Raw genomic sequence first — 14,019 nt, forward strand, 5'->3', positions numbered from 1 at the left:
ACATCTAAGAAATACAGAATGGAAAGTGAAAGTAATTGCCAATGCCTGAGACCTAGAGTAGGGGCAGTCAATATATGACTGACAGCTGGGATTTGTAAATGAGTTTATAACTGGTATAGTACAGCATCAAACTGGGTACTAGTAGTAAACATGGTTGGCCCCTTTGGCCCAGGACTAAATCTTGTCTTGGATTAGGGATATATTTATATTTGTGGTGCCGTGATGGGGCGGCAGGTGGGGAGGGATGGATTGTGTCAGGCATGAGCCCCCATGGCTGGGATGGTGGGGCCCTGAAATAGTTGCTCCCAGGTGGGCCCAGGACCCCTAGTCCAACACTGCCCAGGGCATCGTAAATGTTACCCAGAGTTTCCTCTATGTTCTCCCTTTGAATTTATTCCCCCCAAAATCCTATACAGAGAGCTGTGAAATTTTCCTCTGGTGAACCATGGTTTCACTCCTTGTCTCCTTATATTACATATGTTATATAAAGTGCTTATCTGTATTCCTGATTTCCTCCTTTTTGTTACTTCCAGCCCACAGTGATTGTGGGTTTAAATCATTGCTGAATGCTCAGGATACAGGCAAATCCCCTTTTCCCAAATCACTTTGTTAAACTGAGACTCCAGCATGGCTGTGATGTGTCAGTGCTGAGAAGTGGTGAAAGAGTGAGGACCTTGGCTCTGACAGTCTGTACTTAGCAGGGGAGTGTTCATTCCCAGCATTACATCTGCATTAGGAAACGTGTTTAGTGCTCAGTAAACACATCCGAGCCTGACTCAAGGAAGGGGCTGACATCTTTCTATCATAAAGTTCCATCATGAGACCTTGTCTACCAACTTCGATTCAGTGGGATGTATGCGCCGTTCTTGCATTGATTCTTCTTAATGTTCAGGCATTTCCGCAGACAGAGATTAAAGTCAGTCAAGGTGAGTGTACTTTGCAAATCCTAATTGCTTCTATCGGTGCTTCAGGTTTCAGAGGGGATCACTGTGCCAAAACATTCTCTGTAGTATACTGCATACATTTTGGCTAACTGTATAATGATAATAATAAGAATCATAATATATACAGCTATGGGATTTGTTAACCACAATGCTCACGACCAGGGGGTTTCCGGATAAGGGATCTTTCCGTAATTTGGATCTCCATACCTAAAGTCTACCAAAAAATAATTTAAACATTAAATAACCCCAACAGATTTGTTTTGCCTCCAATAAGGATTAATTACATCTTAGAAAGGAACTCGTGCAAGGTAATGTTTTTAAAAAATAGAATTATTTGCTTATAATGGAATCTATAGAAGATGGCCTTCCTGTAATTCGGAGCTTTCTGTAAAATGAGTTTCCGGATAACAGATCCCATACCTGTGGTTGAACTGCTATGCTTGATTGAATCCTTGACCTGGGGTGAGCGACTAATGTGTCTTAAGCCCCCATTTCGACTATCGATATGGGCAGTAGTGAATAGTAGTGGTGGATAACAATAGGGATCAGGAAAAAACAATTAAAACTCTTGTCTTTATTGGTATATTCTAGTACTGTATTCTTCAGATCATTTACCAGCTCTAGGCACTAAATGTAGCCCCTTCAGATGGTGTATTCACACCATACTGCTCTCTATGTCTAGCTCTCCCCACCCTTTGCTGTTGGCACAGCACTTGTGCCCAAGGAACTGGTGTCTGGACAAAAAGTGACTTCTGTCACACTTTCTGTGACCCTTCTTTGGGCGTAGATATTTACTTTAGTGGCTTAAGGGTGGTGGCACACGTTCCTCGTGAGGCAACTTCGGACGACTTCAGAAAAATGAAGCGATCCGAGTGCCAGAGTGCGAGATATATATATATATGTATTTTGAGGTCCAAATTAAAAAATTAAGTCTTTTGAGCTCTAGAGCAGACAGGGGGCCATAAAAATAATTTGGGCAACATCCAGCCCATGGGCTTCCAGTTGGGAGGCCCAGGTGTAGTATATCCATTACAGTTTACTGCGGATACACTATATATTGTAAACCATTTAAAAGACAAAGGTCAACTCTTGCACCAGGACGGCAAGGTATAGAAACCATAGGGCCCTGAATAGGCTTTATGTAAGTACCTGAGTGTACAAAGAGATGTACATTAAGGAATTGTTACAGACATTCATTACTCTTGGGTGAGGCACTGAAAGAGTGAGATAGAGAGAGTGTCCAGTGTTTCAGTGCTGAGCTTTCATAGCCTGTAATTCATTCAGCATTATATTGGAAAATGCTAGTCAAGGAGCAGCACAGCAGAAGCAGCTTCCATGACTCCCAACCAGCTCTAACAAGCCATCCTACTGTGCAATCAAGGGGCAAATCAGCATTGCTGTCTTCTGTCTCTGTTGGCATCCGACATACACTGAGAAATTGCATTTTCCTTATCCACTCTCCTCTAAAATTGTTACCAGTGTTACTTGGAATGCTTGACCTGTAGAACAACATCAATAAGAAGCTCCTGGAGTCAAGATTTCCATTTAAGCCCACATAACAGATTTTGCCTGTTTATTATACTGGGCTCATTTATAAACACTGGGCATATTTGAGGCCACTGGGAACAACATCCAAGGGGTTGGAGAGCAACATGTTGCTTATGAACCACTGGTTGGGGATCACTGGCCTAAAATTAACACACTTGGTCCTAAACCACAGCCAGGACTACATATACTGGACATTACCCCATACTCCATGAAAATAGAAATTGTAGGAGCAAGTCTGGGTTTTGATTGCTTGTATTTTGCATACATATGAGGAGAAGGTCTTCTCACACTGTCGCTTTGATATTCTGCATATTTAAAGACCGGATTAAATTATTTCATACAAAGATGTGGCTGCTGTGGAGTTGATTGGCAGGCTTGAGGACATTACATTCTTTGAATGTATGCTGCCAATTGAACACTTGGGGTTATGTAATAACAGGTGCAAAGTTTGGTTGCTGTGATAATTAGATGTGATGGTTGTTGTGCTGGGTGATTAGACCTGTTGCAATCAGCAGGAAGCATTTACTTCCAATAAGATATAAGAAAATACCTTATTGGTTGTTATGAGTTACTGCACCTGGGCAGACTCTGTGCCTTTTATTACATATGGGGACAACAGCACTAACACTTGATCTTTTCTAAAGTTCCCTTTAATACAGGATGTTGCCCATCAACTTCCTGGCACATGGTATACAAATGACACATTTGGGCCCAGTTTTCTAAAATGTTTACCTTTTATATTTATCCTACTAGAATTGTGTAGAAAGATCTATAGTCGTTATGCAGAACATTCAATGAATCATGAGCAGTGATTATTATTTGTGCATTTTCTTTTCAACTCTTCAACTGCATGTTCAAATGATCTGGTGAATCTAATAGCCCCAATTCTTTATTCTTTTCCCAGCATTCACGGATATAAGTCAGCCTTTCACTTGCCCACTGTTTTGGACTGAGTATAGTGGAAACTGCTTCAGGTTCTTCCCAATGAATAAAACCTGGGCTGAAGCAGACTTTTACTGCTCAGAGTTCTCACTCGGCAGGACAACTGCTAAATTAGTTTCTATCCACAGGTAGGTTTATTCTTTGGACCCTACCATCAGATACTTTTATTGTGTCAGTAAATGGGCATAAAACCAAGAGGCATATATATGGTTTTTTTTTAGGGATGCACCGCACCCTGGTAATCAGGGTTTGACCAAATTCTGTATCCTCTTATGTGGATTTGGCTGAATACCAAACCTAATCCAAATCCTTGTCATGCTCGGAAATTGCTGATGCACCTACATGCAGTGTGCAAATTCTTTGCTTTTTTTAGGGTTCAGATTTGGTTCGGCCAGGCTTTGGATTCAGACAAATAACATCAATGACACATATCATACTGCAGTGCAATCGTTAAAATATAAATGCAGTTTAGACCAACAGAGGCACTGCCACCAAAAGGCATATTTAATGCTACTATGTGCACATAGGTATCAGTCTGTGTAATGAGATGTTTAAATTGTGTAGCCGGGTGTAAATACAGATACAAACAGAAATTTTTTTTTTTTTTTTTTTAAACTTAAGGTTGTTTTGCAACTTTCAATGATTGTGGGATTCCTCCAAAAAATGAATGCAGTGGGTTGCACCAGTTTCCATTATTTAGGTGTTACAACAGAAATATGGACAATATTGGTAATTCATTGATAATTAATACTGATATTGAAATGCCAACCATTGGTCCAAAGGTTAGCAACCAGTGATTTTTACTTTCCTTGCCCTTTAAATTTACCAGGTGAGGCTTTTTACAGCTCTCCTGTTCCTCAGATTATGACCCAGACCCTAGTGTTCTATGAAATGTAGCACCCCTCAGTGCTCTTGCATCCTTGACAGTAGTTAATAAGCTCTGCCAAGTCCTTTTTCAGTTGTTAGACTGTGTCCCAATGATATGAGGGGTGTCAAAAGCCACCTCTGAATATTTTTAAAATATGGGGGGGTGAGGGGTGGCAACATTATTTAATTGATGTTTAAATTATTTTTTTTAGCAGACTTAAAATATAAATTAACTTTGAGTATGATGAAGAGAATGACATTCTGATTTGCATTAGGTTTTAATCTTTTATTATTTGTGGTTTTTGAGTTATTTAGCTTTTAATTCAGCAGCTCTCCAGTTTGCAATGTCAGTAATCTGGTTGCTAGGGTCCAAATTACCCTAGCAAACCAATGATTTGAATAAGAGACTGGAATATGAATAGTAGAGGGTCTGAATAGAAAAATGAGTAATAGAAAGTAGCAATAACAACAAATGTGTAGCCTTACAGATCATTTGTTGTTTAAATGGGGTCAGTGACCCCCATTTGAAAGCTGGAAAGAGTCAGGAGAAGAAGGCAAATAATTCACAAACTATAAAAATGAATGAATGAAAAGTTGCTTAGAATAGGCCATACTATAACATAGTAAAAGTTAAGTTAAATGTTAACCACCACTTTAAACTATGAAGTTCAGAATTATGGAACGACCCCTTATCCAGAAAACCCCAGGTCCAGAGCATTCTGCATAATAGGTCCTGTTTAATCCTGCCCCAAATATTATTTCAAGAAAAGGAGCAAATGTGTGATTAAATAATTTAATTTGTGCTGACACTATGTCCGTGCACATCAGGAAGTCAAGAAATTTGACTTACAGGATAGAATGGAAAACTTAATATTAATTGCACTTTATTCTTGCTTATTTCATGTTTTCCTCTTACCAGCTGGGATGAAAATGTCTTTGTCTTTGACCTTGTCAATAGCCAAGTGACAGGAGTCCCCACAGATATATGGATAGGATTGAGTGACAGGAGGCAGGTAAGTACCAAACCTATCTGCATAAAACACTTTTTTGTATACTGTTGCATATGCATTTCATGCTGCATTCCCAGAACTGCTGTCAGGCAGGCCTTCTTGATTTCCCGGCAACAGAAAAGGCCAAATTCTTGTTACAAGGAGGTGAGAAGTAAGTTTGATTGCAGACTTGCGCAAGGAAAGTGTGATGCCATTATATTACCCCCATAGTACTTATCATAGTATCATATTTCTACTGTGAATAACAATTGATTTCCTTTTTTCTAAATCAATAATTTAAACTGTGAGTTGTGTTAAAGGAGCTATGTTCCCCTGTATTCACGGACAGGAAGGGGAGTTTGAATGGACAGATGGGACACCCAATGACTATAATTACTGGGATGGAAACCAACCAGATGATGCGACCAACTCCAGCCCTGAAGAGGAGGACTGTGTACAGATGTGGTACCGATACTACAGTGGTAAGTACATTATCTAGAAATAAAAAGTTGGAGCCTCAAGGGATTCAGAAGATTTAATTTTTTTTCTCTTTGTATTGTGCCTTTGCTCTCCCTTCATACAACAGCCCTGGTGCACACATGATAGATGGACAGAAGACATCGAGGGCATTCTAAATTTTCTAGAAATTATTTCCTTTTTCTCTGTAATAATAAAACAGTACCTTGTACTTGATCCAAATCCAAAGATGCAATTAATCTTTATTGGAAGCTAAACCAGCCTTTTGGGTTTATTTAATGTTTACATGATTTTCTAGTAGACTTAAAGGAGAAACAAACCCTTTACCAAAAAAAACCCTAACCCCACCCCATGTAGACTCCCTCCCTTACTTACCCCTCGGAGCAGAGTCACAGCATCAGAGTTCACCACAGCCATCTGCCGGGTCTCCGTGTCTTCTTCCGGCGATTCGGCAATTTCCGTCCATTTCGGCACATGTGCAGTTGTCACAAACCGGTAAATTGCTCCAACTGCGCATGTGCCGATTCCCCGGTCTCCGTCTCAGTTTACCAAAGACCTGGAAGATGGCTTTCGGTGAACTCCAATGCTGGGACTCTGCTCCGAGGGGTAAGTAAAAAGTTAGGAGCATTTCCCCGGGAGGGGCAGCTAGGCTGGGGGGGAGGAGGGTCTACGTGGGGTGGGGGGGTACGTTTTTTTTTTTGGTAAAGGATTCGTTTCTCCTTTAATCCAAATTATGGAAAGATCCCTTATCCAGAGAACCTCAAGTCCCAAGCATTCTGAATAACAGGTCCCATACCTTTTCCTGAATTTGACGTCTCCTGGCATTTTATTGATGATACTGTGGGAGAACTGAGGGAGTACTTGACCCATTACATGCATACTGAGAGAAGAAGGGGTATTACTATTTTTAAGATCAGAAATTGTTATGTTATCTTTCGATATACTTGTGTGTGAGTGTATGGTCATCACAATGATACAGTGGCTAATACAATGAAAGAACTAGGAATTGTGCCTAGCAAACGCATCCCAAGCACATTATTTGCTTTAGTGCACCCTGAAACTTGAACCTTATACGGATTAGTCCTGTGCAAACAGGGATTTTAGATGTGATGGTTGATCAAATGTTTTGAAATTGGTGCTCTTTTAGATGCTCGCTTTGTTGTCAGAATCTTCCGATGTATCTGCCAAGGCGAAAGTTGTTACTTGCTATCGTAGCATATGATGTGCTGGTGCCAATGCAATCTGTAGCTGAGGGTGGATGCTTGTCATTTCCTATTAACAAATTCCTTCTAAAGGTTACTTATCTGCATTCCACATATGTAAATTCAGATCTCCAGGCTTTCAGATTTGTACTTCTGATGAGCCGATACTCAAGAACTGCTTTATACAGAATGAAAATTTCATTTTTAAAGAACTTCTACAGTCATGAAACGTCCTCAATGGTTAAAAAGTTATTTGTGAAGGTACTTGAAGCTTCTAAAAGCAGTTTTCCCCGGTTGTATATAGCACTGTGCCTTGCACCTAGTTCCTCATTCACATTAATAGGTGCAGGGGTCCCACTGGCTGTAGGTGCAAGTTAACTTCTCCTTTGTGTATGTCTGCCAGTGAGGACCAAGATATCTTCACACTGCATGCACGACGTTTGAAATGAATACTGTTAAATGCTTCAGGGCTCTTACACACGGGCGGTTTTCCCTGCGTTCCCCTGCGTTGCGCTTTGTCCCATTCAGCCACAGGGGAGCGCAGGAGTAGACACACTCCATTAGGCTGTACTCACACAGACGCATGTATGCGACAAACGCAAGTGAAATGCAACATGCTGCAGCCCCCTTGACAATAATTGAGTGTGTCTACTCCTGCACTCCTCTGTGGCTAAACGGAAGAAATTGCAACGCATGGGGAGCGCAGGAAAAACGTCCTTAATCTCCTTAATATATGAGCAAAGCACATGTACATATGGGCTGGTAATACAAGATAAGAAGGTTGGGGCTGAATTCATCTTAGCAGCCAGTCATGCACTTTATAGCACATGGCTTGTACCCTATCCTGAATCAGACTTGCATCATCATACTCCAACTGCAACAAATCCACCCACCAACATGGAAAATGTTTTAAGGTTTTCCCAGAAAGGTCCCAGTAGATTTGCTTGGAACTGGCTCATACGTGTGTGTCTGCCCTGCACAATAACAATTTAATTGTAGATGACAGTATATGGTATGACTGTTCAACCCAGTGGGTGAGCCTATATCTCATTAACTGGAGCCGTTTCTGGAGAAAGCGTTAGTATTTATGGGACTCCTACTATTAACTGATGCAATCAATCATTTGCTTAATTGGCATTACTTAATGGTTTCCCAAGAACCCTTTAAACCAACTAAAGAGTTTTTCCAAATTGCAGGTATGAACTTTCTTAAGGAAAAACATACATACAATGTGGCCTGGTTTCCTCTATCATTCCCCTACACTTTGCATTACTTGTTCAACTGTATAGATATCTTCTAGAAAGAAAATGCTTGTACCGTATATACTCGAGTATAAGCAGAGTTTTTCAGCACCCAAAATTTGCTGAAAAACTCTACCTCGGCTAATACTCGAGTCAGTACGCAAAAGGCTGCAAAAAAAACAAAAACTTCTGCATGGCCCCTGCACCCCTGATGGGGCCCCCGCATCCGTGGGGTTGGCAAGACTGCCCTGATCCAGGGCTTCCTAAATGAGAGATTCGGGTTTTTTTTCTGCCCGGCTGAAACTAATCCGAAATCTAATTTGCATATCCAAATTAGGGACAGGGAGGGAAATCGCATGACTTTTTGTCACTAAACAAGGAAGTAAAATGTATATTTCCCCTTCCCACCCCTAATTTGCATATGCAAATTGTGTTTCAGATTCGGGTCGGTATTCGGCCGAATCTTTCACGAAGGATTCGGGGATTCAGCCGAATCCAAAATAGTGGATTCGGTGCATCCCTAGTTAGAATACATGCTATCAGTTCCTCTGCTTATTGTTATCAACAACAACTAAGATAAACATTTTAATGACTCAGTTTGTATGAGATACAATATTTATTTGAACGGATGTGAATCCTGGTTTTGGCTGAACAGCTATTCACTAATTTGGCACATTTGGTTACTAGAGAGTTGCTCACTGATCTTATCTAATGTTTTCCCTCTTAGCGTTGCGCTCCTGGAATGACAACAGCTGCAATCGTGGGTTCCCTTTTGTCTGCAAGATACCATCCCTCTCCAACATGTGACTGTTGTTCTTGTCGTCACAGAAAACAAAAAAAACTTTGACTTTTTTATGGATAATTGGCAACCCTACAGTATTAAAGAAGCACAATCTGACTTTCAGTCTATAACCAAAGTGATTGTCAATAAAAATCTTAGTTAATGGATGAGCCTGAACTGTGCACATAGCAAACTATTGATCTAGTCACAGTGGATGGAAACCCTATTCGTCTGTACAAGCGTGAGACAATAAAGGACATTCCTGATTTAGCTCAGCTATGTAAGTGGACTTGTTTTTAAACCCTTTCTCATTTTGTTAATGTACTTGATCCAAACTCAGCCAACCAAAACATCCCACATGGTTTTGTTCATTTCTGCATCTTTATCACTTATCACCCGTACTTTTTAAGGAGCACCTAGACCAGCCACCATGATGTTACTAGGTTACAATATGGAGTAATGTCCAGAGAGATGTCTAACAAACCAAGTACTGTACCAAATGTAGCTGACATTAGAGTCCTGCAGCGGGTCAGGTACCCGAAAAAACCTGCGGTACCCTGCGGGTAGAAGTTCCGGGTGCGGGTATAGACGCGGGTTGGCGGTTTCTGTGGGTTTGCCGGTCGTGGGTCAGGCCGCGGGTCTTCTCAATAGGGGTTTTTACTCCTTTTTTCTGATCACACCTACTTCTAATGATGTCACTTCCAGTTTACAGTGACAGCACTTCCTGATTCTTGATGGTCAGCGTGTCGCGGGTCCGGGTTGCAGATAAGGTACTTGTGGGTCGGGTAGCAGGTCCAATCGGGTAAGAATACGGGTTGTGGGTCCGGGTTGCGTATTGCAGGTTGCGGATACGGGTCGGGTATAGGTTCCAAAAAATGGACCCGCGCAGAACTCTACCTGACATATATGAAGTATTATTGAACAGTGGTTGCAAACAAAACACATTTTATTGTTCAATTTATTGTATATATCTATTCTGCACAATGCACTTATACATATACAAGGGGGTCCATACTGCTTGTCTTGGAAGAGGTATGCACCATGAACAAAAGAAAATGGTGCTGTTTTTATGGAATCCTTTGTAGACAGAAAATGCTCAGGCTGCTTTTCGGGTGGCCTAATGCATGCATTGAAATATAGGGAATAAACATATTCTGTGCCACCATGCTGTACTTAAGCCTATAAACAATAAAAATGCTTCCTGTCATGAGAAATCTTTATATTTATACAACTCTGCTTCTCCTTTATAGCTATGTACCCACACAGATAGAATTATTCTGTTTCCTCCATAAGAGCAAAACGGGCACATTAATGAACCAGTAGGTACAAGCGTGGCCCCTAATTAACAAATTGCCCCACTGTGCACCACTGTTCCAGCTGGGCCTTTAATGGTGCCTTGAGCAACCATTAAGTACAATGTCCTGACTGTACCGACAATAAACCTTGCTGGTAAGGAGCATTCAAAACATTCAAATTCAAAACATGGCAAATAATAGCTGTGGCCTTCAGCTTGCCATTCGCCATATGGGTTTCAAAAAATTGCACCTGATAGCTCTACCAACCTACAGAGCTTTACAGCACATTTACTCCATATTGGTTACACACAATTCACTTTTGGTCTCTTTCTAAATGATTCTTAAAGAGTCATGTCCCTAAATAGCACCAATTTCTTAATACTACCCCTTTTATCCACCCCTGTCTTTCAACCCAATGATGGTTTGGGTAATGGTCCTTTCATGCCATTATTTCTCTACTCCTACCCCTTCTATCCACCCATATCCCTCAACTTAATGATGCTCAGGGCAACAGAATTTACCATTTCTTTACTCTTACCCCTTCTATCCACCCATATCTCTTAACCTAATGAAGCTTTTGCTAATGGCCCTGTCATGCTAATATTTCTTTTCTCCTACCCCTTTTTTCCACCCATATGCCCTAAATACAATGATGTTTTGGATAATGGCCCTTTCGCACTACAATTTCTGCTTTGTATAACGGCCCTTCCATTTTCTTTACTTCTGCCACTTCTGCTCACCCATATCTTTAACCTAATGAAGCTTTTGGTAATGACCCTGTCATGCCACCATTTCTTTACTCCTTCCCCTTTTATCCACCCATTTCTCTCAACTCAATGATGTTTGGTTAACAGCCCTTATATAGTTTTTATTTTTAACCCTTTTATCCTCCCCTATTCCTTAGGGTAAGGCCACACGCCGGCTAAAATAAAGCTGCCTCACGAGGAACGAATCGTCGCGTGTGATTAGCGCCAACGGTTTTTTATTTTACCGGCACAGATTGAGGGAAGACGTGTGGGGAGATTGGTCGCCGCAAAGACGAGGCGATTAGTTGCCAGATGACCAAATCTCCCCAAAACGTCCAGTGTGGCCTTACCCTTAACCCAACGATGTTTTGTATAACAGCCCTTTCATGCTACAATCTCTTTCTTCTTCTCTGATGAAGGATCTTATTATTTGCACAAGAGCAGGCTATCCTTCTGGTCAGAGCTGACAGCTCAAGCATGTTTCATAAGAAATGTTCAAAGAAATATATAATCTTATTATTTCTTACTGGGGAGTAGAAGTTCTTAGTAGGCTCTTGTAGTATTGATTGGCTTTTACATCCTCTTTCACAATAATTGCCTTTGTTCCATTGAACACTTCATCCTACTTTTAAAGGCTGGACTGGCTAATGAACTCAATTTTGTTCAATTTAAAAAGAAAATATCCCATTTGTAAGTTTTAGACTTTCCCTAAGTTTAGGGCTATCCCTCTCCCTCCAAGGAAGCCCTATGAAATGCATGTGAGGCAGCCTGATTTACAGCTGTGAATACTTTGTCTGTAGCAAAAAGACTAATTTAGAAATATCTTATATATCTCTAACCTTGTTTTAGAGCTACGAACTAAACAGATGCTGAACCAAAAAGGGTGTCCCTGAAACAAAGAAAGGCAGATAATCTGTATCTAGACCAGCAGGGAGATTATAGCATTGTTATTAAAGTAACTTTTGCCATTTTGAACAAATCAATATGTGCATAATGTTCTCTTATTAAGCTAAATGCCTTGCAATGTGTCCCATAACGCAGGAAAGGCTTGAGACTAAACTATTTGGCATTTCCCAATATACTGTTACAGACAAATTTACACAAAATGAATATATGACATGAGAATGGACGGAGCTATCAATCTAACCTCTTTCCATATGTTTATAATTTCCCTTTCTGTCATCAATCAGCAATAATTCTGATATGAAAGAATTTTATGAGCTTAACCCTTTGTGCCACAGGCAAGAGCATGGTTCCACCATGGTAAAATATATTAAAAGGCATGTAAGCCTAAAAATATCACTTTGCCTATGAAAAATAATATAATTCAAAGCAACTTTTATTTTCAGTAGTTTTAAAGTTATTTGTCATCAATGTATTTGTCTGTTCTCTGCAAGGTTCATTAGACATCACTTTACTTTTAAATGGGCAATGTGGTTTTACAGCAGGATGTTTGGACAGTTCTCCTTTCTTTTCTTGGTGACCAAGTGGAGGTCGGGTCAAAAATTTAGCATATATTTAGAATAAGAACACTATCCAGCATGTCTAGCCAAGCTGATTCTGTTATATTTTGTATATACCTTTTCTGATACTGACTTTGTGATTGGACTACACTCCAGTTGACTTTGGGGTAACACAGAGTAAGTTCAGTGGAGCTCATGGGCGCCATCTTCCGGCTCTTCTGTATTCTTTGGGTCCTCTTCCTTTCCTTCAGCAATTTCCGTCACTTTTGGCGCATGCACAGTTTCTACGAACCAGAAGCTCCAACTGCTCATGAGCCGATACGGCGCTCAGTTCCCGAAGAAATCTGAAGAGCCGGAAGATGGCGCCCATGAGCTCCACTGAACTTACTCTGTGTTTATGATTATACTTCATATTAGTTTGGTAGTATTTCATTTCCAAATAGACCTGCCCTGATGTGTATACATTGGGTGCCTTCAGATGCAGGATATCTGACCAGCAGCAGCAATACCCCCAAAGTCAACTGGAGTGTAGTCCAATCACAAAGCCAGTAGCAGAAAAGGTATATACAAAATATAACAGAATCAGCTTGACTAGACATGCTGGATAGTGTTCTTATTCTAATTATATGCTAAATTTTTGACCGACCTGTACTTGGTCACCAAGAAAAGAAAGGAGAACTGTCCAACCATCCTGCTGTAAAACCACATTGCCCATTTAAAAGGAATTTAAATCCAAAAGTAAAGTGATGTCATTGCACTTACTTTGCACCTATAGGTGAGTAAAGGACTAGGGGCACTTATAGGTGTTATCACCTATGCGGGGGGACTATCTAAGGTACTGGGTAGCGGTTTTTATTAGTGGGGGTTGATTTCTCCTTTAAGTACTGAACTGGTGCCTCTTTAAGAGCTTTGACACTTCTCTGACACTAACTCAGAGCTCCTCCTTATCACCCAGCAGGTCTTCTTCACTCTCACTGTTTACTCTGTATCTCTACAGATAATTAAACTGAGGATCCAGACCATGGTCATTGTAAACGATAACATCTGAAGGTTAAATAGCTTCTTTATCTCTACCCATCATGGGTGGATAACCAGTAGTCCTGTTAAGCTGGCCATAGACGCAAAGATCAGATCATACAAATCCTCGATTCGTATGATTTTTGGACCGTGTGTGCAGAGTCCTGACATTTTTCGTCCCATGGAAATCGGTCATTTGGTCGATCAGCCAGGTTAAAAGATTTGTGTCGGCTGCTAATATCTCTGCGTGTATTGCCGATCGGACGAAGGACAATTTTCAGTGGGAGACTGTCACTAGCTTTTGTCGGACATAACTTTCTATGATTACTGTCAGGGGCAGAACATTGGCTGATCTGTTCTTTTACTACTTTATTTGATCTGAAAGGTTAGTGGCGGGTCTGGAGATTGGAAAGTCCGATCGTTCTATGGCCAGCTTTAGGGGCTTGGTCCAAGAAATGGGCCAGGACTGCCATATAAATGGGCATGGCTTCCCACTAAAATTTTTGG

General features: G+C 40.8%; 1 protein-coding gene across 1 annotated transcript; it reads left to right on the top strand.

Annotated features, from left to right (window-relative positions):
* The first annotated feature begins 636 nt into the window (after positions 1 to 636).
* On the top strand, positions 637 to 9,261 carry clec19a.L (C-type lectin domain family 19 member A L homeolog). The gene is made up of 5 exons (XM_018236342.2): positions 637 to 926; positions 3,397 to 3,562; positions 5,221 to 5,314; positions 5,640 to 5,772; positions 8,938 to 9,261. Exons 1-5 carry the CDS (start codon positions 818 to 820, stop codon positions 9,015 to 9,017), a joined length of 582 nt encoding a protein of 193 aa, XP_018091831.1. The 5' UTR covers positions 637 to 817; the 3' UTR covers positions 9,018 to 9,261.
* The last annotated feature ends 4,758 nt before the right edge of the window (positions 9,262 to 14,019 follow it).

Source organism: Xenopus laevis, chromosome 9_10L (genome assembly GCF_017654675.1).
Source record: "Xenopus laevis strain J_2021 chromosome 9_10L, Xenopus_laevis_v10.1, whole genome shotgun sequence".
Taxonomy (NCBI): Eukaryota; Metazoa; Chordata; class Amphibia; order Anura; family Pipidae; genus Xenopus; species Xenopus laevis.

Coding starts and splice junctions, on each gene's coding strand:
- clec19a.L (XM_018236342.2), top strand. CDS start 818: ATGAGACCTTGTCTACCAACTTCGATTCAGTGGGATGTATGCGCCGTT. Junction 927..3,396: donor AGAGATTAAAGTCAGTCAAG/GTGAGTGTACTT, acceptor TTCTTTTCCCAG/CATTCACGGATATAAGTCAG. Junction 5,315..5,639: donor GATTGAGTGACAGGAGGCAG/GTAAGTACCAAA, acceptor ATTCACGGACAG/GAAGGGGAGTTTGAATGGAC.